The sequence below is a fragment of the Anas platyrhynchos genome, chromosome 21 (assembly GCF_047663525.1).
Source record: "Anas platyrhynchos isolate ZD024472 breed Pekin duck chromosome 21, IASCAAS_PekinDuck_T2T, whole genome shotgun sequence".
NCBI lineage: Eukaryota > Metazoa > Chordata > Aves > Anseriformes > Anatidae > Anas > Anas platyrhynchos.
The window spans coordinates 2,773,602-2,795,757 of NC_092607.1; the positions used below are offsets into that span (position 1 = coordinate 2,773,602).

The 22,156-nt window shown below is 36.5% G+C and overlaps 1 protein-coding gene across 3 annotated transcripts in view; it reads left to right on the plus strand.

The window, feature by feature from the left end:
• ITCH (itchy E3 ubiquitin protein ligase) overlaps positions 1 to 21,462 on the plus strand; it is a 59,716-nt gene extending 38,254 nt beyond the window's left edge. For 2 of the 3 annotated variants that reach the window (XM_027473110.3, XM_027473111.3), the window contains exons 11-24: positions 163 to 229; positions 2,136 to 2,220; positions 3,570 to 3,698; positions 6,467 to 6,539; positions 7,494 to 7,565; positions 9,437 to 9,525; positions 10,160 to 10,319; positions 11,039 to 11,172; positions 13,692 to 13,832; positions 15,595 to 15,715; positions 16,412 to 16,516; positions 16,733 to 16,829; positions 17,328 to 17,400; positions 18,048 to 21,462. In XM_027473110.3, the coding sequence (XP_027328911.1) occupies positions 163 to 229; positions 2,136 to 2,220; positions 3,570 to 3,698; positions 6,467 to 6,539; positions 7,494 to 7,565; positions 9,437 to 9,525; positions 10,160 to 10,319; positions 11,039 to 11,172; positions 13,692 to 13,832; positions 15,595 to 15,715; positions 16,412 to 16,516; positions 16,733 to 16,829; positions 17,328 to 17,400; positions 18,048 to 18,147 (1,446 nt within the window). In that variant the 3' untranslated portion in view covers positions 18,148 to 21,462. Of the gene's footprint in view, positions 1 to 162; positions 230 to 2,135; positions 2,221 to 3,569; positions 3,699 to 6,466; positions 6,540 to 7,493; positions 7,566 to 9,436; positions 9,526 to 10,159; positions 10,320 to 11,038; positions 11,173 to 13,691; positions 13,833 to 15,018; positions 15,149 to 15,594; positions 15,716 to 16,411; positions 16,517 to 16,732; positions 16,830 to 17,327; positions 17,401 to 18,047 lie in introns of those variants that run through there. The other variant, XR_003501505.3, reaches the window with a different exon arrangement.
• The last annotated feature ends 694 nt before the right edge of the window (positions 21,463 to 22,156 follow it).

The following is a 22,156-nucleotide window of genomic DNA, read 5'->3' on the forward strand; positions in this document are numbered from 1 at the left end:
AATAAAAAAAAAATGTTGGCCTCTGATATATGTAAAAATATATATGTAAAATTAACAAAAATACATTTACTTTAATAACTTGTGATGCCTATGTTAGAGCATTGGGAAGGCAAACGGATGGAGGCTAGTCATTAATGCACCATTTGTTTGTGTGACTTGCAGAACCAGGACTTTTCTTCCATGCAAAGCAAAGAGTTTGATCCTCTTGGCCCTCTGCCACCTGGATGGGGTAAGACTGACTTGAAACAGTGTTTTGTAATGCAGTGTAATTAGACATTAGAGCATATTTCTGCCAAATTATCTTGTCAGCTGTTCTAGGCTAGTTTTATTTAAGAGAAAATCTAGATTATTTTAAAAATAAATTAAATCTAATCAAATGTGCTGTTAAAGCATCAAATCCTGACAAGGATGTGTAGTTCCAAAGTAGATTGGGAACAAAACAGAATAGTTTGTAGTTTCCAGTAATTGTCATGTCATAATAGCTTCTTTCACACTATCATCCCATTTTTCACCGCTTTCATTAGGCAGGATTTACCCCTTACCCTTCTGGGTGTGTAGCCAATTCTTGGAGAACTCTGTAGCACTGAAAAGCTTTTATGACAACAACTAATAATTCCTTAACTTGTTCTCTCTCTCTCTGGAGTGAATTTGTTTGGTTTTGTAATTCGCAGGGCTAACCTTTTACAATAAATAGATTTTTGTGTGTGCCTCTATGTACAAAAATATAAGTGTAGAACTTTATTTCTGCTGTGACTACGAAGCTGCTGTAAGAATTCAGGGTTCATGATACATAGGCAGTGTTCTCAGAGTTGTTTAGTCTTAAAGTGAGTGACTATACATGTCAGAATTAGAGCTGGGTTTGTATTTTGCTTTTCAAATATAACTGTCAGGATTTTTAGTTCTGGTATTGATTTGATGTCATGCTGTAAGATCGTTGTGCCCACATTTGTGCGTTGTTGCACTACATATGTAGCATTTCAAGTAATGTTTTTGAGGCTGACTTTGCCCAGGAAGCAACAAAACTGAATTTCAACGTCATGTTGAATTCTTCTCTAGTATAACGCCTATAGACAAGTGTCTGCTTCCAGACTTTCCTTCTTAACTGGAGCTTTTTACTTGTGATAGTCAGAACATAGCCTGTTTTTGTAATTTGTATTCTACATTTTGCGTGCTTCTTAGAACACTCTAAATAAAAAAATGCATGAAGGACTGCAGATTGATCTAGAAGACCAAATCCTGGCATTTATCATAAACATTTTTCAGTTGTAGGGATAGGTTTATTTGATTGAAAATACATTTTTTGGAAACCATGTTGTTATATTTATTTATTTATTTATTCCCTGCTGATAATACAAATATGAAAGATTTTACTACTGTTCACATACCTTTTAGTACTTTCTTGATATTTTTGTATACCTCTGTAACATATCTTACGTTTGTTGTCTATATTGTTTGTAAAGCACATAGCAGAAATTGAAGCTAGCTGGGATTTCCTTTGGGGAAAACTGTTTATGTTTTTGCTTTCTTCCAATTATTTGTTTCCTATAATAGGGGAAAAAAAAAGCAGAGTAAAGGATCTTTAGATGGAAATTTCAATTTCATCTGTATTTTAATCCATATGCATTTTAACTTCCAAAAAACACCAGAAAAAGCTTTTTAAAAAGTACAACCTGTAGGCCAATATACTTAGTGAAGGTAAATTTCCTGTGATGAACAATTTCCTTCACAACTGTTTATATTTCTGCTATAATGCCCAGAATCTTGACTTATAGTTAAGATTTCGTCATTTTTATAAGCAGCATACATAGATATCTGAACTTTTCAGGGTAAGAATTGAGATACTAAGAAACAATGCAAAACCATCCTAAGTGCATCTTTTCACTGAGGATAGGTGATGATGCAGTTTCACATAATTGTTAGCAGTCAGTAGTATTAAAATAGATTCCTGTTGGTGAGTTGACTATTAAGGAGTAATGCCAATGAAAGTGAAAAGATGTTGAGTCAAAGGATGTACAGAGAATCTTGAAGACAGATGAAACTGTAGCAGGCACTGATTGCTTATATTAATTGAATTTGTAGTCTCAGCAACGCAGTAAGGAGGTATTGAAATTTGTTTTCATTTTGTATCTTTTCAGAAAAGAGAACTGACAGCAATGGCAGAGTGTATTTTGTCAATCACAACACACGCATCACTCAGTGGGAAGATCCCAGGAGTCAAGGGTAAGAAATCAGTTGCAGCTTCATGTAAATCTGAAATGAAAATATAACAAAGTAGTGAGATTGAGACTTTGGAGATGGTGCTTAGAGCTAAAACACAGGCTGTCCTATACATGCTATCAGGCAGTCCTGTAAAAGGTACCAGCTGAAACAGAAACTGTCAAAATAACACTTGATAATAATACAGTTATCAGGAAAGTCTTGTCAACAGCAGTAAGTTCATTCCCAGAAGTTCATGCTCTTTTAATAGAATAATAGAAACTTGTATCGTTGCAGGAGGGAGGAGAGTGTTTGTTTCAACTGATGTGTTAGTGCAGAAGATCCTGCATAATTTGATTATTTATTAGACTGGCAATAGCTAAGAGACAGAAGAGAAACTCCAAAAGTTGCAGCACCTCTACTTTACCACTTTAAAACAAACAATAAAAAAGAAACAGAACTTGGGTACTCTACAAGTATTGGATTAATAGATTACTGTTTAGTTTGGAATCCAGTTACTTTGACTCTGAGGTAGGAAATGTAGGCAGGAAATTGAGGGTGAAGGGTGTGCTGTGTTTGAGATGAAAATTTCCACTTGGTGATGCAAATTCGTCTGTAATGAAATGGAGTAAGATGAGGGAGAGTGGAAGGGTTAATAGCCATAGCCAGAGATGACAGCCTTTCAACGGCTTTCAGTGACTTGAGAGTCACTGCAGCAGTTAACTGTATGGAAAGCACTGTTATTTTTAATAACCACCCAACAACCAAAAGTTCTGATTTAATAGCTTGGAAACATTTTCCTGAAGTATATTTCCATAGAGGGAAGTCACTTTGAGAGCACTTGGATGGAGTGGTAATACTCAGGTTTTCCAAACATACCAAGATACGCTTATATCGATACGAAAATTGAGTTGGAAGTTGTCAAAAAAAATTGCTTAAGATCAGTATTTTTATTTTCTTGATATTTTTGTCATTCTGAAACTCTTCAAGCTTTTGGCTATTGTGATTATATGTGAGGTACCAAAAGCTAGTTATTAGGGCAACATCATCTTGAGAGTAAAAATCTAACAAAAGATTTTAGTTGCTGTTGCTTAAGTGGATGAAACATAGAAACTTACAGAAAAATACAAGAATGTTTACCAATTTGCTGTTCTTCTTGATAGTGCAACTGAAGGTGCTATTGTTGAAATAAACATTCATTTTGGTTAAAATGAGAGGTGATGTGAAAATTGGAGGAAAAAAAGGCGGAATAAATGTTGAAATGAAAGCGTCTCCGTCTGTAGTTTTCTAGATCTGCTAAATTTTTTACTGTCTCAAGTACAGACTTCATGTATTAAGTTCATAATTTACTACGTATTTGCTTGTATCTGTAGTCAATTAAATGAGAAACCCTTACCTGAAGGCTGGGAAATGCGATTTACTGTGGAAGGTATTCCATATTTTGTGGATCACAACAGAAGAACCACTACATACATAGATCCCCGCACGGGCAAGTCTGCTCTGTAAGTGTTTTATTAAACCATTTCTAAGCTCCTAAAAGTGAAGTTGAACATTCATAAGTTGCTTTTTTTTCTTTTTCCTGTTTTGTGTGCAGAAAGTTTTACGTGTATTAAAGTCTCTGAATTTATTTATTTTTATCCATGGATAAGTGTCCCTGAAGATGACTGAATACTTGAGAATCTGACTCACCAAGTAGTAGATAAGATAGAGGGACCATCAACACTTCTGATGACCAGATCCCTTCCTTCCACTTACTGGTCTTCACTTTTACAAGTATACTCTTTCTTTCTTTGATTTTTAGGAACCAGAATGGAGTTAAAAGCAGAACTTAGCTGCATGTTTAAATTACCTGAATGTCATCCTACCTTATTGTTAGTATCTTTTTTACACCAAATCCCAGAATGGCTGAGTTTGGAAGGGACCTCTGAAGATCATCTGGTCCAACCCCCCTGCCAGGCAAGATCACCTAGAGCTCTTTACACAGGATGGCATCCAGGCAGTGTTTGAATATCTCCAGAAAAGGAGATTCCACAACCTCTCTGGGCAACCTGTCCCAGTGCTCTGTCACCCTCCCAGTCAAGAATTGCCCCCTCATACTGAGCCAGAACCTCCTGTCCTTCAGTTTGTGCCCACTGCCTCTCATCCTGTCGCTGGTCACCACTGAAGGGAGACAGTCTCCATCCTCTCAAAACCCTCCCCCCAGATATTTGTACCCATTAACGAGGTCTCCCCTCAGTCTTCTCTTTTCCAGGCTAAACAGGCCCAGCTCTCTCAGCCTGTCCTCATACGACAAGTGCTCCAGTCCTCTCATCATCTCTGTAGCCCTCCTCTGAACTCGCTCCAGGAGCTCCATGTCCCTCTTGTACTGGGGAGCCCAGATCTGAACACAGTGCTTCAGGTGTGGCCTCACCAGGGCTGAGCAGAGGGGTGGGGTCACCTCCCTTGACCTGCTGACAACACACTTCTGAATGCATCCCAGGAGACCATTGGGGCCAAGCAGGCCACAAGGGCACATTGCTGGCTGCCTGCTGTCCACCAGGACTCCCAGGTCCCTCTCTGCAGAGCTGCTCTCCATTTGGTCAGCCCCCAGCCTGTACTGGTGCTTGGGGGTTATTCCTCCCTAGGTGCAGGACCCTGCGTTTGCCCTTGTTGAACTTCATGATGTTCCTCTCGGCCCAACCCTCTAGCCTGTCGAGGTCCCTCTGCATGGCAGCACAGCCGCCTGGGGTATCAGCCACTCCTCCCAGCTTTGTGTCATCAGCAAACCTGCTGAGGGTGCACTCTGTTCCATTGTCCAGGTTGTTGATGAGTATGTTGAACAACACTGGACCCAGTACTGACCCCAGCGGGACACCACTAGTTTACAGGCCTCCAACTAGACTGCACTGCTGACCACAACCCTCTGAGCTCTGCCATCCAGCCAATTGCCAATCCACCTCAATGTTCACTCATCTAGGCTGCACTTCCTGAGCTTGTCTATGAGGAAGTTATGGGAGACAGTGTCAAAAGCCATGCTGAAGTCAAGGCAGACTACATCCACCACTCTCCCCTCATCTACCCAGCTAGTCATCTGACCATAGAAGGATGTGAGATTGGTTAAACATGATTTCCCCTTGGTGTACCCATGCTTAACTACTCCTGATCACCTTCTTATCCTCCACATGCTTGGAGATGACCTCCAGGATGAGCTGTTCTATCACCTGTCCAGGGATGGAGGTGAGGCTGACTGGCTTGTAGTTTCCTGGGTCCTCCTTCTTGCCCTTTTTGAAGACTGGCATGACATTGACTTTCTTCCAGTTCCCTCAGGCACCTCTCCTGTTCTCCATGACCTTTCAAAGATGATTGAGAGTGGTCTAGCAATAACATCAGCCAGCGCCTTCAGCATCCATGGGTACGTTTCCATTGAGGCCCATGGATTTGTGGGTGTCAAGTTTGCTTAGATGATCTCTGACCTGATCCTTTTCGATCAAGGGAAAGTCCTCCTTTCTCTGGACTTTTTCTCTCTTGTCTCCAGGGTCTGAGATTCCCAAGGGCTGGTCTTAACAGTAAAGACTGAAGCAAAAAAGGCATTCAGCAACTCTGCCTTCTCCATATCATTTGCCACAAGGGCACCCACCACATTCAGCAGTGGACTGACTGAAGAGGCCAAAGTTTTCTCTCCTGAAGTCCAGGGCTGCAATCCTACGTTTTGCCCTGCTTCCTCTTTGCAAGATCCTGAACTCCACCGTAATCATGGTCACTGCAGCCAAGGCTGCCCCCTACCCTCACATCTCCAACTAGTCCTTCCTCATTCATTAATACAAGGTTCAGCAGCACACCTCTCCTTGTTGGCTTCTCCACCACCTGTGTCAAAAAAGTGTCATCAGTGCACTGCAGGAACCTCCTGGACTGTTTGTGTAATCTGAGTGGTCTTCCCAGCAGATAATCAGTGTGGTTGAAGTCCCCCATGAGAACCTGGGCTGATGCCTGAGAGGCTACTTTGAGCTGTCTGAAGAAGGTTTCATCTACCTCCTCTTCCTGATAATTAATTAAATTACAGTGAATTAGATACTGTTGGGAAAAGTACTGGATGTGCACTCCACAATTTACAAGACAGATTTTTTTAGTTAAAAAACACAAACAGTTATACCCCAAAAGCAGACGAAGTGCATTTGAATTTTCCAGCCAGATAGCCTACTAAACCATGTAACTACACAACAAATAATTTTTCGTACTGTTTTTTAAATTACAAAAACGCTTTGGAAATTAATTTTTCTCCCTTTGGTTCCAGAGACAATGGGCCCCAGATAGCTTATGTACGCGATTTCAAGGCAAAGGTCCATTATTTCCGATTCTGGTGTCAGGTACAAATTTATTTCTTGAACATTTGTTTGCATTTTCATTTTCTGTTTACTTTCTGTAAATTAACTATTCAGTGCCCTGCAAGTAAAATTAATCAACCCACTTAAAGTGAGTATAACCAGGAGCGAGCAAATACAGGGTTTGTATAAGCTGATGCAAGTTGTAGGGTAACTTTAAAACTTCTTAGAGTAAAAGAAAACCTGAATTTCTTTACAGTTTATGTAAGAAAGTACTAGGTTTCAGAATGTTGTTCTTTTTCTGCTCTTAATAAGTGAATATATGAAAATTTAGTAGTTTTAAATATAATTAATATATAAGATCTAGTTTCTATACAAATAAATACTTCTGGAAGAAACTGCAGGGCATTTGACACAGACCATACGTGTCTAAACACTGAAAACTATATTGGGTTGTACTTTAGTACGTCCTAACATAATAGCATATTGCAATGTCACTCTTGGTCTTTTAAACTCTATGGATATCAAAAGAATATGTAACTTGGTATCTAGGAAAATGTACTGGGTTTAAATGTTCCAGTGTTCAAGTGTCAATGAATTATACTTTGAAAAATAGCAGAGAAGAGCCTGATTTTTGACTTTTACAGAATAACCTAAATTTTCTTTTTTTATTATTATTGAATGTTGGGGTAAAAGGCCTTACTGATTTAGAATGTTACTTATCTTATTTTTTTCCAGTGTTTTGTAAGAATACAGTATTTGAACCTGTTCAAATCAGGATATGGAGGCCTGTATACCTTTGCTGCAGATCTCAGTATCGGAATCGATTTTTTCTTGGAGTAAATTAAAATTCAAGTATCTCGATTACTGACTGTTTTATGTGCATTAGTGAAATTTACCTCTACCTCTTAAAACAACACATTCAACAAACAACAGTTAAAACAATATGAGAAATATTAAGTATTTTGTAGATCTTATCTCTGAAAAATTTCATTTCAGCAACTGGCAATGCCACAACACATAAAGATTACAGTGAGCAGAAAAACATTATTTGAAGACTCATTTCAACAGGTATTGTATTAAAACATATTAGTAGACATGAAAAGTTGGACCAAAGGAATTTGTCACTTGTCTTTCTTGATCCTGTGACATTTTAATAAGGTTATTTTACTAGAGACTAACAAAAACAAATAGTTAGGATACCGTCATGCTTATATATAAAAAGATCATGCTAAAATGTTAAGTTCTGTCTCTACTGGCTGATTAATTGTGGGGAGAGCAGTGGCAGAGCAATTCCCCATTCACAGGAAGTTAGCGTGTTTTGCTATGTTTGTTCGCATGTCCTCCCCTGCCAGTTTTGTTATATAAGCATGGTTATGTACCAAAATATATTAAGTTGCGCTTATTCTTACTGTAGATGTTACAGGTCTTTAAATAAGTAATTAAATAGTTACAAGAAAACAAAAACTAATAAGTATACTTAGGTTATTAGCAGTAAAATTCTTAAGAATGCTAAGAGACCTAAATCGTGCTTGAAATTTATTTCTATACGCTATTTTTAAGTGTTTTCATATTCTACCTTTTTTTTTAATGTTCACTGTGGCAATAAATTATTCCCCTTGCCAGTTAAATAGAAGGTGAGTGCTACAGGGAACAATATGAAATTTGTGTTGGCCACTTCTGTGTTTTTCTGATTTGAAAGAAATTAAGATGCAAGCCTTATTCAAGAAGATAGGAACTTCTACCTTCCTCTGTCCCTTGCTGATCTTTATGTTCCTGTATATCTTCTGGTTTCATTTCTCATAGGAGTTATCAGTTTGTCAAGCCAAGAAGTTAGTACATGTTGAATAAGATGTTTTGAGACAAGAATATATATTCTTAAATAAGGTTTAATGCTTACTTATTCAAGTTACTGTAAACTGTCTTAACAGAAGCTGCAAATAAATGCTAGTGCAGCTGGCTACTCTTTTGGAACACTCTTGTCTTCAAATAGAGTGGGTTAGAAGTAGATGAAATAAGTCCTGGAACTGAAAATTGGTTCCACCATTATTTCTAAAATTGTACTTTGTCCTTTCACAGTAATGACAAAGGTAACAATATTATATTATAGTAGAAAGAGTTGAGAGATTATGTAATCATGTAAATGTCAACTAACCGAGGTGTATTTAGGAAAGTATGGCACTTTGTCAATAATTTAGGCTATAACTCAATCGCACATATCTGACTTCTTTTTTTTTTTAATACTGATTCTTTGGTCATTTGTAGATATCTATGTTGGAGATACAAAATCTATTGTGATGATAACTTCAGACATCTAGCACAGATTTAAAAATTTTTGATCCAAATTCTGTGCCTGTTATTACAGACAAAAACTTAATGATCTCACACATACATGTTCTGTGAAATTTCTTTAAGTAAATGTCTGACATTTGAACAAAACGGCATTACTAAAATTCCTTAGCTTCTAAAAAAGCTAGATTTTTATTATCCCCTTTAGGAGATGAAGCTGTAAAATGAAAATATTTTATATATAATTTTTATTTATTTATTTGAGATCTTAGTCATGTCTCTTCATTGCCTGTAACTTGGGTATCTTTCAGATATCATTCACTACAGTATTTTAGAAATCCTGAATTTACATACTTTGAGCCCCTGTTATTTATTGACTTGATTTTTGTCATAAACTTTTATATAGGCTGCTGGCATAATTATAGGTCTTAAATTTTAAAATTATTATTTATTTTTCTTTTACATCTTTTACTTGTTAACCTGTGGAAATAGGTTGCCACTAACCCCTCAAATTCCATGAAAGTTATGTAAGCGGGTACTTCGTGTACTTATAGCACATTTTATGTTCTGATTGCAAATGCTATATGGCTTGATACAGGAAATAGTTTTATATGATTTTCTTGAAATAAATTGTCTGTTTTTCTTTCACTTAGATAATGAGCTTCAGTTCTCAGGATCTACGGAGACGTTTATGGGTTATTTTCCCTGGTGAAGAAGGCTTAGATTATGGAGGTGTTGCAAGGTAAACTATAGTAAAATGGCAAATGATTTTTTTTCCTGTTTTTTGTTGTGAAAATTTCCCCAAGGTAGATAATTGAACTTCAGTGATTTCAGAATACTAGTGAAGTGTATTCCTCGTTTTTCCTTAGAACATCAGCGCATGTTTTAGAACTGTATAGAAGTATTTTCAGTACACTTTAGGAATTACTTTAATCTGTCTTAGTGATTAGTGAAAACACATGCACAGTTTATTGACTTCAGCATGACCATTACCACCAAAGTAGAGGTTTCCTGAAAATGAACAAAAACGTAATTTCATGTCAGAAGTCCGTACGTGAATGTAACTAGGAAAGGCATATATATTTATTAGTGTTCCCTAAAAGTCTAATGTTTAAATCAATGGTAGTTTTTTAATTACCTCCGTAAGATAAGGGATCTTTTTCCAAATCACTGACAGCTGTATAACATTTTTAACCTTGCAGACTAAATCCTAATTTACATTAGTTTCAGTTTGATGTAACCATACTTTCTAGAAAAGTCAGGTTGACTAGCTATGTGCCAACAAGTTCCTAAGTGGATTTTCAGCATATCAGTTAGCTGAAGTCATTTTTAATGTTTTGAAATGTTTTTTGTTGTTGTTGCTTGTGTAATTTCAGGGAATGGTTCTTTCTATTGTCACATGAAGTTCTGAACCCAATGTATTGCCTGTTTGAATATGCAGGGAAAGATAACTACTGCTTACAAATAAACCCAGCCTCCTATATTAACCCAGATCATCTGAAATACTTCCGTTTTATTGGAAGATTCATTGCCATGGTAAGTTAAAAATAGAAAAAAGTTACCTCCTGTAATTTTTCGTGTAAATAAATGCAGTACTATAGAATCATAGAATATCAAGAGTTGAAGGGGACCCACAAGGATAATTGAGTCCAACTCCCGGGTCCCCAAAGACCACCCATATATCAGACCATGTGTCAGAGAGTGTTGTCTAAATGGTTGTTGAACTCTGGCAGGTTCAGTGCCCTGGGGAGCCTGTTCCACTGCCCAGCCACCCTCTTGGTGAAGAACCTTTTCCTGATACCCAGCCTGAACCTCCCCTGTTGTAGCTCCATTCGGTTTTATTGGTTCCTGTCGCTAATTACCAGAGAGCAGAGATTAGCGCCTGCCCCTCTGCTCCCCTTGTGAGGAAGCTGTGGACTGTGCTGAGGCTTCCCATCAGTCTCCTCTTCTCCAGGCTCAACAAACTGCTGACTTCAGCTGCTTTTCATACATATTCCCCTCCAGACCCCTCACCATCTGCGTAGCCCTTCGTACCATCAAATGGATTACTAAATACTTCATCTTTGAGCTGAAATTTTCATCAGCATACATAGTTATTATGTATAAATAGAATAAAGCATATTTACAGTTATGATATTCTAGCTTACTTTAATTCTTTGGGCATCAAGCTCCATTGGTACGCTGTACAGAATGTTGTCATATTGAGTAATCAATCATCCTTTGCATTATTTTTTGTCTATTTTCATGTTCTTCAGGCTTTATTCCATGGGAAATTCATTGACACTGGTTTCTCTCTGCCGTTCTATAAGCGTATCCTAAACAAGCCAGTAGGACTCAAGGATTTAGAATCTGTTGACCCAGAGTTTTACAACTCTCTCATCTGGGTAAAGTGAGTTCATCTTGATTTTGTTCTTGAAATAGCAATAAAATGTTTTTGTTTTTCACTTGTGCCAGAAAGTAAGTGTAAAACTACTACTACTAACAAACTGACCAGTAGAGTATGTCAATAACAAAGTAGTATTGGAATTTTAATGGAATATTAGATACACAAATGATTTGATAATGCAAAAATTAATTGCATTTTTAGGTCACTGAATATTCTGCGCAGTATCGTGCATTCCATTTTTACTATTTTTTGAATAAATCTTGCTAGACGTTATACAAATGTGGTACTCATGCACAACATTACAAATAAAATGGCTCAAGTAAATTCCACTGAAACTTTTTAAATAACCAATTAAAAAAATTAACAATAAATCCTTTCAATATCTGGTTTAATTAGAAAACACAATATAGTGCTACAATAATTTGGAGTTAGCAAATGTAACTTATATACTGTCACATAACTCTTCTGTCAGTCATACTTGAAATTTATCTAAGGAGTTAAAGTAAAAGATTTAAAGTTAATTCTCATACATTTTCATAGCTGCTATTGTTTTTTTTGCTCCAACCTGGATGATTTAGGACCATTTATTTCTACATAGGGCCTTCCATGTATGCATTGTCAGTCATCTGTAAGCTCTACATTCATAATCCTGTTGAGTCCTCCTTCTCCACTCCTTTGCAGATTCCTCTCTAGAGAGCAGCAAGTAAATAGGTTCTGGAGTTTATAGACCAGAAATTTAATTATTTTAGAAATGCATTAAAACTATTTTAAGTTATAATTAAAAACAAAACAAACCAAAAAAAAAAAAAAACACTTTCCATTCAAGGTAATTTGGTACTTATTTTATAATAGCAAGATTCCAAGACATTGTAATCTATGGTGGTTGTGCACCATTTGTTTCAGTAACTGGTTATTTTCTTTTCCCGAGAGTATTTAAAAAAAAAAAAAAGTGTGTGTGTGTGGGGGGGTGCTTAGAAGAGATGGATAGTCAATTCAAACTTTTTGTTTGTTTGTTTGTTTCTGCTATAAGGAAATTTAGCAGAAAATTTAGTCTGCGTTACGTGTCTAGAGAGATACAGCATACATTAGTCAAGAATCATACACAAAGTAGATTAAAAAAGCCTTGAGGACTTCATAAAGATGGGGATAGTTTGTTTTTAAAAGCTGAAATAAATATAAAAGACAAGAATGTCATTTCCTGTAGTGGTGAATCTTGGAAGCATTATCTTGGATAATGAGGAGGTGATGAGACGTTTCAGATGTTTACAACGTGAGATAAGCATTTTGATGAGTCTTTGATGAGTAGTATGTTCTGTACTGAATGATTTGCTCCTAAAGGTGTAGTAAACATTCCAGTAGGAAATGTCAGTAGTGGATATCTGAGTAAACATACTGTGAATTTGAGACTTGAAAGTTGTAGGGCTGGATACCTGTACTTACATTACATGAATCTTGTAATCTGTTTTGTAGTCAGAAGGTGCGTGTTTATTTTTTTCTTTAGAAGAAGTGTTTTTTGTCATCATGTGATTTACTGACTTCTAGAAAACAAGTAAATGTGATAGTGAAAAGAGCGAGTTACAGGAAAGAAATTTGCGTTAATTGGTCTTTAATCATGGGCGAAGCTATTACTGGTGAATGATCTTGTGCAACTCATTACAATTCAGTCACATGTAACATTTACCTTGTGAATAGTATCAGCCCGTTAATTTTGTGTGGAAAGTCTAGAGTAGAAGGGTATTGTTTTTAAGCCATTATCTGCAGACACAGACACATCTTTGCATTTGACAGCACGTAAGCTGGGCACTTACTCAGCACTATCCTTTGTACATCACAAAGGAGTGTGGTTTTTTACACCTGATATTTGAAAGGTCTTTCAATACTGCAGAGGCGTGTTATATTTGTTCTTCACACGGTTCTTTAGGTGCGTGTGTTACACTTACAGTGGTCCATAAGAGAGCACAGAAGCTTCTGAATATTAATATTAGGCTTCTCTGTGGCAGTATAAGGGCACTTGCAGACACTGCAGACTAGTTTTTTCCCCTTCATCTTTACTTCAAAGTGTGCCAGATACCGTTAAGTTGATTGCTCTTGTGAGCTTTCCAAGCAGGATAAGTTTTGGGTACCAGCAGTCCCTAACAAGGCAATTTTGTCAAAGACAGGAAACTTACATATGAAGTAAAGAACTAGAACACTCAAAACTTAGTGACAAGAACAACCATTACATCTCACTCTGTAAGTGAGGGTTTCAGATGGCTTCTTTGCGGTGGCTACCTATGCTTTTATTAAATTTAACTTTGTAATTTGAGGGGTTTGTTGAGTTGGTTATTCATGTATGCACATCAGTGAAATGAAGTCAGTAAGTCTTGCAAAATCACAATTTATTATGTAAGTAACATTTCCTTAGCTTGATTCTTGAGCTCCAAACAATTAAAAAAAAATGCTTAAGGTTCTTCATACCCATCCCCTCTCCTGAGTACATAGTTCTTACCCAGTTATTTAAAATTACATTTTCTTTCATACAGAGAGAATGATATTGAAGAATGTGGCTTGGAAATGTTTTTCTCAGTTGATAAAGAAATCCTAGGTGAAATCAAAAGCCATGATTTGAAGCCAAATGGTAGTAACATTCTAGTGACAGAAGAAAATAAAGAAGAATATATTAGGTAAGAATAAATGAAAATTTTAAAATAGTCTTATGTCATTTTCTTTCTTCAGTTCTAGCAATACCATCAAACTAGGTAATCAGAAGCACTATTGAAATTCTATCTATGAATAATTGCTGATGTTGGCAACAAGTGGCAATTGTTTGGATTTCATATTTGAAAGAAAACTACCGATAGAAATAATTTTTTAAAATCCACTTTTCAAAAAGGTTACACTTAGTAGAAGCTTTACTTTTTTACCTCCTAGAGATGATTAAATTTATCAGAACATCATGACAAGAAATGTGAACTTCGGGTATTTTACCAGATTACTGCATGCATTTATTATTTGAATTGTGTGGCTTCATAATAATTCTCTGCTGATAATTCTTCCCAGTCATTTGTTTGCTTGTTTTAAACAGAAGAAACTTTTTGGAATCTTTTGTGATGAACCTTAGTTTTTAAAGATACATAGGATTGCTACTAGTTTCATCTGAACTGGCCTTATAGTATAATTAGGTCTTAGCATTCCTATCCAGATTGTTATGAATTATGACAGTACATCTCATTGCATCGGTGAAGGATTATGACTGCAGTACCAGAACGTTTTAAAGCAATAGATTGAGAGGGAAGGAACCTAAAAGAGTTAAAAAGAAAAAAAAAAAAAAGAGCTGATTTGTCTCAAAATACCCCTTTCTTGTCTCAAAATATCCTCATTGTGTAGCAGTATATAAGCTCTGCTTTGAGGCTTCAAAAAAAAACAACAACAACACAAAACAATACCATCTCGCATCACAGGTAGAAAATAAATTGAATCATAGAATTTTCCTATTTCTTTTAATATGTTCTGCGAACACTTTTTTGGGGGTGGGGGAAGGAATAAAGCAGTAGAATTTGTTTTTGTCACATGACTAATCTGAAAGCATTTCACAGAAATGATAATATTTGCAGAAAAAACATAATGGCATTTTGCAGTTTCCCAAAATGCTAATATTGGGGTACAAAATAGGGAGTATCTGCAGAAAACCATTCTCTCCTAATTTCCAGGAACCCAGGGAGATCTCAGATTCCAGCTTAAATCATATTCTTCTGTCTTACTCTGGGTCCTGCTTTAAGTCCCCCCAAAGTTTTCATCTCCTTTAGGTTCCAGTTCTCCTGACAGGTTAGGCTTGAATTCAGCATAATATCTGCTTCTCCCTGGGTTCAGGTTCTTCGGGTCTCCTGCCTGCTTTTCACCCTTTTATTAATGGAGAGTGGAGTTTCTGCCACAGAGCAAAGTTTCATGATTAACAGAAACAAATATGGAAAACTTTCCAAATGGACATAGTCGTTTCTTGGTAAGCTAGCAGTCCTACTTATCTTCACCAGTACAACATAACCTAGTTTTTACCTTTTCATTGATAATGACTGAGATTTCTGGGGAGAATATTAGATGTACACAGTTCTGCATTTTTTTCTTTCTTCAAATACTTAGGGACTGCTGTGCTCCCATTAATATAATCAGTGAATAGATACTGCCTCCTCTTTGAGCCTAAAGCACTTTCCATAGCAGAGTGGTTGGAATTGTAGGGTTTTAATTAAAAAACAAACAAACAACAACAACAAACTGCGCAGTGAAGGTTGCAAATAAAATTATAGAATGCTCTATCCCCAGAACTTTCCAGACGTTACTTTTTTTTTTTTTTTTAACATAGCTTACAGTTCATTTCAGTAGGCTAAAAAAGATGTAAACTTGGGTTGGCATAGGCCAGATCAAGTTATCTTTCTGTATCCTATTTTACAGGCTAGTAGCAGAATGGCGACTTTCCCGGGGTGTTGAAGAACAGACACAGGCTTTCTTTGAAGGCTTCAATGAAATTTTGCCACAACAGTATTTGCAGTATTTTGATGCTAAGGAACTGGAGGTAAAGAATTGTTTGGGTATTGCTAGATCTAGTTTTTTACACATAATACCAGAATGTTAGTCATTGTCTAAAGAACAAGGTTCACTAAGGCTGACAGTTCTGTTTTATAGGATGTTTGAAGGAAACTTTATGGAGTAATATTTGGTTAGTGTGTTCTCCTTCACTTTCATCTTTGCAGCTTTCTTACACATTTCTAAAGGCTAAGATTCTGCCTGTAGAATTTTTTTTGACTAAGTGCTTTTGTAATTCTCAAAAATTTGATTTGCCTGTGTATGAAGAATGAGTAACTTAACAGAAATGGTAATAGAACCAGATATGTAATGGATGATAGAGTGCATCAGGCTTTAGATGCTTTGGTCTCTCAAAATTATACCTTATTATAGTTTTTGAAGGAAAACATCCTATTTCTAGTGCAGAATCATATTGTTGGGCAGTGATCAAGTATGTGTTCCTGGTTTGAACATCTAAATGCAAACAGCTATTCCATTTTTCATGAATGTATTGATTTCTATCTTGTGGCCTCTCCAAATGTTCTTTGTGAGCAGTCATTATGTGCTGTGGAAGTTTAAAAATGGTTTAAAATTGAGTATACTGTCATTGCAGATGCTTTTAAGTACAATGGAGTTGATCTCTTTTGCTGTAGATGCAAGTGATAGCTTGTAGTTTAATGTTTATTTCCCTTTTTCTCCCCTGAAGGTGCTTCTATGTGGAATGCAAGAAATTGATCTGAATGACTGGCAGAGGCATACTATCTACCGGCATTATACCAGGACCAGCAGACAGATATTATGGTTCTGGCAGGTCCGTAGACTTTTCAGAATAATAAAACACAGCAGAGCACAGCAACAGCTTAGTGAGCAATAGTCAGAATTACTGAACAGATTTGTCGTGTGTAAATATAAATTTACCGCTAATCTACGTATTTGTAACATTTGTGCAATTTGCTAAACTATGGATGATGATGTGAATATATGAATACTAAATAATACATCAATGTTTATTTCAATTATTTTTCAGTTTGTGAAAGAAATAGATAATGAGAAGAGAATGAGACTCCTGCAGTTTGTTACCGGAACATGCAGATTGCCAGTGGGAGGATTTGCTGACCTCATGGGTATGCATAATAACACACACAAAGCATTTTTGAAAAGGATCAAGCTACGTGTTTAAGGATGTTCTTTATGAATTTTATATTGAATATATGTTGAATACTGTTTTTTAAGTCCTGAATATACTAGACTATGAGAGAAAAATGTATGGAAGGAAAATTAATATCTATTGTATAATTGATATGATACATGATCTGGACATGGTCCTGAGCAACCTACTTCTAGGACTACCTGCTTGAGCAGAGGAGTTCGACCAGATGGCTTCCAACCTCATCCATTCTGTGATTCTGATTGTGTCTCTTTCAGCATCACTTCAAATTTATTCATTTCACCAGATGCATGCTTTAATCTGGACAGAGTTGTATAGTGAAAGACAGACGTCTTTTTTCGGTTTAAATAATGGTATCTTGCCTTCGAGTCTTTCATGCTGTGTTGTCATCTGTTACCTACTGATGATGCAAAGGCAGCTAGACCTATGGCAGTTTTATTTCAATTTGTTACAGGGAGCAATGGACCCCAAAAATTTTGTATTGAAAAAGTTGGAAAGGAAAACTGGTTACCTAGAAGTCATACCTGGTAAGTACATAAAACAAAATGCTACTATGGCTCTGTGTCTGCTGATGGCAATCTTATTTTGAGATTTTAGTAAATAGGTAATATACTTAAATGGACTGTATGACCGCAAACACCAAGTTATACCAATAAGCTTTGTTGTTGGATAATAGTTAAGCTTCGGAAAAACAGATTTGTGTCATGGACTAGATTCCATTGTAAATTCCATGGATTTGCACACTACTGAAAACCTAAAGTAGTAAACATTACTTTCTAAAGAAGTTGGGACTAATCTTCTATTATCACCACACTCAATCTTGATAATGAAATAAATAGCCGCATTCAGACTCCCTCTTCCCTAAAGAAAACATAGCTTCTACTCAGTTCCATTAGTGCTTGGTAAAAATATACAAACGTAACATTTCAAATATAAAACTCACTGAGATTTCTTACCAATTACGGTGCATTTCTGGAAAGCTATTACTGTTGAACACAGGTGCTTGTATGTTAACTTTCACTCTAATAAATAGATAAATTTGTGTCAGAAGTCAGCTTAGCACTGGGTATAAATCCAGGTATCCATCTACACAGGAAAGTTAACACGTCCATAATGGATTTTTTGGTGATGTTTAAATTATTTTCAAGTACTTAAGGTTTTTCTTTATTTTCAGTTTCAATCGCTTAGACCTTCCACCCTATAAGAATTATGAGCAGTTGAAGGAAAAGCTGTTGTTTGCAATTGAAGAAACAGAAGGATTTGGGCAGGAATAGCTAAGATTTGCACCTTGAAGAACGTGAACTTGATGTATGTTCTTCACTTCTTCTGCTTGTTGCACACTTCATTGTAAAGTAGACTTGACTTGGATTTATTTAATGATACTAGTGTGTAAGTAAATGGGTGTTATCCTGAGGTTTTATCCATGTTAACTCTGGATTTCTGCTGAGCACTTTCAGAGATCAAAAGAGCAATCAGATACAGCTACAAATTAATTACGACCTAAGTAGAAATTTAATACAGCTTTGGGCGCTCATTCATTCCTTAGAATGTGTCCTTAATGACTGACAGATTTTTTTAAAATAGTTTTGTCTTTCCTTTTTAGTAGCATATTTTGCTACTGATGCACTGGGAAGTTCATTGGTAGCTGCAATGCTGCAGCAGCATCGTAACCTCTTTACAGCAATGTTACCAGAGCCAACTCTTAACCATCCTCTGCCTACTGTGAGCAAATTTATTGCTTAAGCTCTTTTTTGTAACTCAAGTGGCTGGACTGTTTTTTTCCCTGCCTGGAGTCTGCTCACATGCCAGTTGGACTCAGACTGCTGTTAAGGGAATTTCAAACTGTGGCACAGATCTGAGGCATAGCTTTGCTTTTTTTTTTTTGTTTGTTTGTTTGTTTGTTCACAATCCTGCTAATTTCAGCAAAATAGTTGCCTGCCCAAAGTTGCTGTAATGTTTTTGTGTGCCCTCAGAAGAATTCTGACTTTTTTCTGTGTAAAACAACTAACTTTTAAAACTGTATTAACACTGTGGTACTTCACTTGTTTTGCAAAAGACAAGACCACCTGGGATTGCACTGATTCCATTTAGATTCCTGTTTGCAGACTAATATTTCTTGTCAAAAGTGTTAATGGACATTATACTCAGTGTTATTCTTACATGTTGCAAGCATTTTTCTCTGAAGACTTCATTGGGTTCTCGGGAAGAGGTACAAAGGAACTGGATTTAAAGAATGATAATACCTATCATTTTTGGTGATGAACTAATGCAATATTGGCTAAGACTAAGAGGACTAGAAAGTTCATATGTGGATTACAGATTTTTGAAAAGTTGGAGCATCAGAAAACAATTCAATTAGAATTGAAGTTTCTGGGGGAGGTTTTTAAGCTAGGTCACCCTAAGATGCTTACATAGCTAGTAGCTTTTGTAGCAAGTTCTTACTGGATTAATAATATATTTTTCTTCCTTTTAGAATCTGTCAATGTTCAATTCTCTTCTGGTTTACAAAAACATTTTACTGCTCCTTTAGACTGAATGCACTTTTTGGGTATGGTTGGCTCTTTCCTTATCTGAAGTGAGGAAAGCAAACTTCAGTGAGACAAGCTGTTAGCCATAGTAAGAAACATGACACTCGAAATACCATGTAGCACAAGTTAAAGCATAACCGTAGCTCAAAGCGTTGGGACAGCAGCTGTTTTTAAGATGCTTCTATATACTGGAGCTGAAACAGGGCAATGGGGAACAGTAAAATTGAACTTCCAGTCTCAGAAAGAGTATTTCTTCCCTGCTGTCCCTTCTGTATAAACTACAAGATGGAAAAAATGATTCAGGCGTAAGAAAACCTAAGATACTACTGACTCAAGATTTTCAGGTCAAAGTGATACAACCTGCTTGGAAAGCAGAATTAGACCTTAGAGTGAATTTTGTTATGCATATTCTAACAAAAGCAACAGAAAAGAGTTTCTGATGGTACAGGAATCACCCACTTTTACGTTTTCACTGATGGAGAGAACTAACCTGGCTCTGTGGTTTTACTAGCAGGAAAATCTGCCAACTTCAAAACATTTGATGGATATTTTACAACATACAGCTCATAAGGAGAAAAAAGCCTTATAAATATTCTGTTTATGTTAATTCTTACAGTGAAATCTAGTTATCTAACGTATTTACAAGAGAGATTAAATTAAGCAAGATAATACAAGATTAAGCTATGAAAAATAGTTTTTGTTCTGCATAACACTTCATGATTTGTGTAGGAAACCTAGAAATGCTGTTAATGTATAAATATCACCCAAAAGGCTTTCAGCCCTATATTTTTAAAATAAAGAATAGTTATAATTGAAATAGCCTTAGCCCTAGTTCTATAGGGTATGGCTGTTTAATATTTTTATGGTTGAAATGTTTAGTTCAGGAAAAAGGTAAATGCTTGTATATATTTTTGCAGTCCAGGATTCCACTTGCTCCATTTTTCTTTCTTTAATTTAAATGGCATGTTTATATGTCTTTTCTGCTGTATTAGGGAGGGGGGAAAGGGGGCTGGATATCCCAAGCACCAGAAATTATTTTAAAATACTGCAAAGAAAGAATCAGCTGGGGAAAAAAAAAAATATCTGTGAAACATTGGATTTAGCCAAAGTTTAAAGTAAGTCTACTACTGTGTTTAATTGGCAGTATTTCTGAAGCTGGAAGTAGAGACTACTTAGACATTTTTATTTGTAAGCATTGTAAATGCTAACAAGTCTGTTAATTTTTTTTTCACAGCATGTTGTGTAGAAATAAAAAGCTGTTAATATGAACTGCTGGTGCACTTCTCTGTTTTTTATGGGAATTTGGTGGAAACATGTGGATAAGCCCACAGTGTCTGGTATCCCAGATAATGGATGATTATAAATTGGACTTTCAGCAGAGATTAATGAATTTGTCTCTCATTACTCCAACTGCTTGAGCAGCCTGAGCTGCATAAATTCATAGTATATAACAAATGTATATTCATATGCAACTGCCAATTGATCCCAATTATGAAGTATTAAAACAGCTTCCGTTTACAATTTTGCCTTATAATAATGATATGAGAAAGGTAATTAAATGCTGACTGGCTGATCTAAAAATTAACAAAGCCTCATTGTTCTGGGTAGCTCAAGAAATGTTAGTATACTGAAGTACACAGTAGATGTGTCATGTCTTCATCTGACCTAGTATGGAAGATTATTTTTTAATCTGTTTGTGGTTTTTTTTGTTTTTTTTCCGTTTTGTTTTAAATAAATTACTCAAAGTAAAACAAAAAAAAAGCCTAAATTTTTGGTTTGCGCTTCTATTACATGCTGCACTGAATTTGCAATCTCAGCTCATTGTTGTCTTGGCATCTCCAGCCTCCTTTTTTTGTGGTGTCTTTTAATTTTCTCCAAAAATCATTGTTTGTGTATATGTGCTCTAGTGAACTAGTAAATAAACTGGAATCAGCAGCACTGGATTGTAAAATACTGTACTGAAAGTCATTGTTGAAATTTCCTTGCATTGTAATTTCAAATACTCAGGTAACTGTAACAGTATCTCAGTAAGTCAAATACTTTTATAAACTACTTAAAAGAGCTGGTAGTCTTGTTATTCCTTCTGTGTTACGAAGCACCTGTGTGGAAATAAACTTGTCTGTCTGCTCTTGGGGGGCAGGAGTGGGTGTGTAGGCTGGCTTTGTGTGTTCAGAGATCTCTGTCTTCTGCCTGTTTCTCCAGCCTCTCAAGGTTCCTTAGAATGACTGCATAGTCATGTAGTCACCTGGTATATCAGCCCCTTCTCACGGTTTTACATCTGCAGAGCTGCTGAGGGCACACTCTGCCCCATTTCCTGCTCACTGGTGAAGGGATTAAACAGTCCCTCACCGGTATTGCCCTTGGAGCATCCCACTAGTGACTGGCTTCCAGCTGTGCCACTGGTCACAGCACTTCCCAGCCCACCTCCCAACCCTCTCTCTAATTTAGTTGATATTTCATCAGCTTGCACACAAGGCTGTTACATGAGACAGTGCTGAAAGCCTTACTTAAGTAGAGAGAAACAACATTCACTGCTCTTTCCTTCCCCCACCGAGCAGGTCACCTCATTGTTGAAGGCTATCGCATCAGTAAGGAGTGATTTCCTCTTTGCAAATCCATGCTGACTGTTCCCAATCATCACATTTTCCTTAATGTTTTTGGAAATGGCTTCTATGAGGAGGTGTTCCCTGATCTTCCAGGGACTGCAGTGAGACAGGCAAGCCTCTCCTTCCCTGGATCCCTCCTCTTGAAGGCA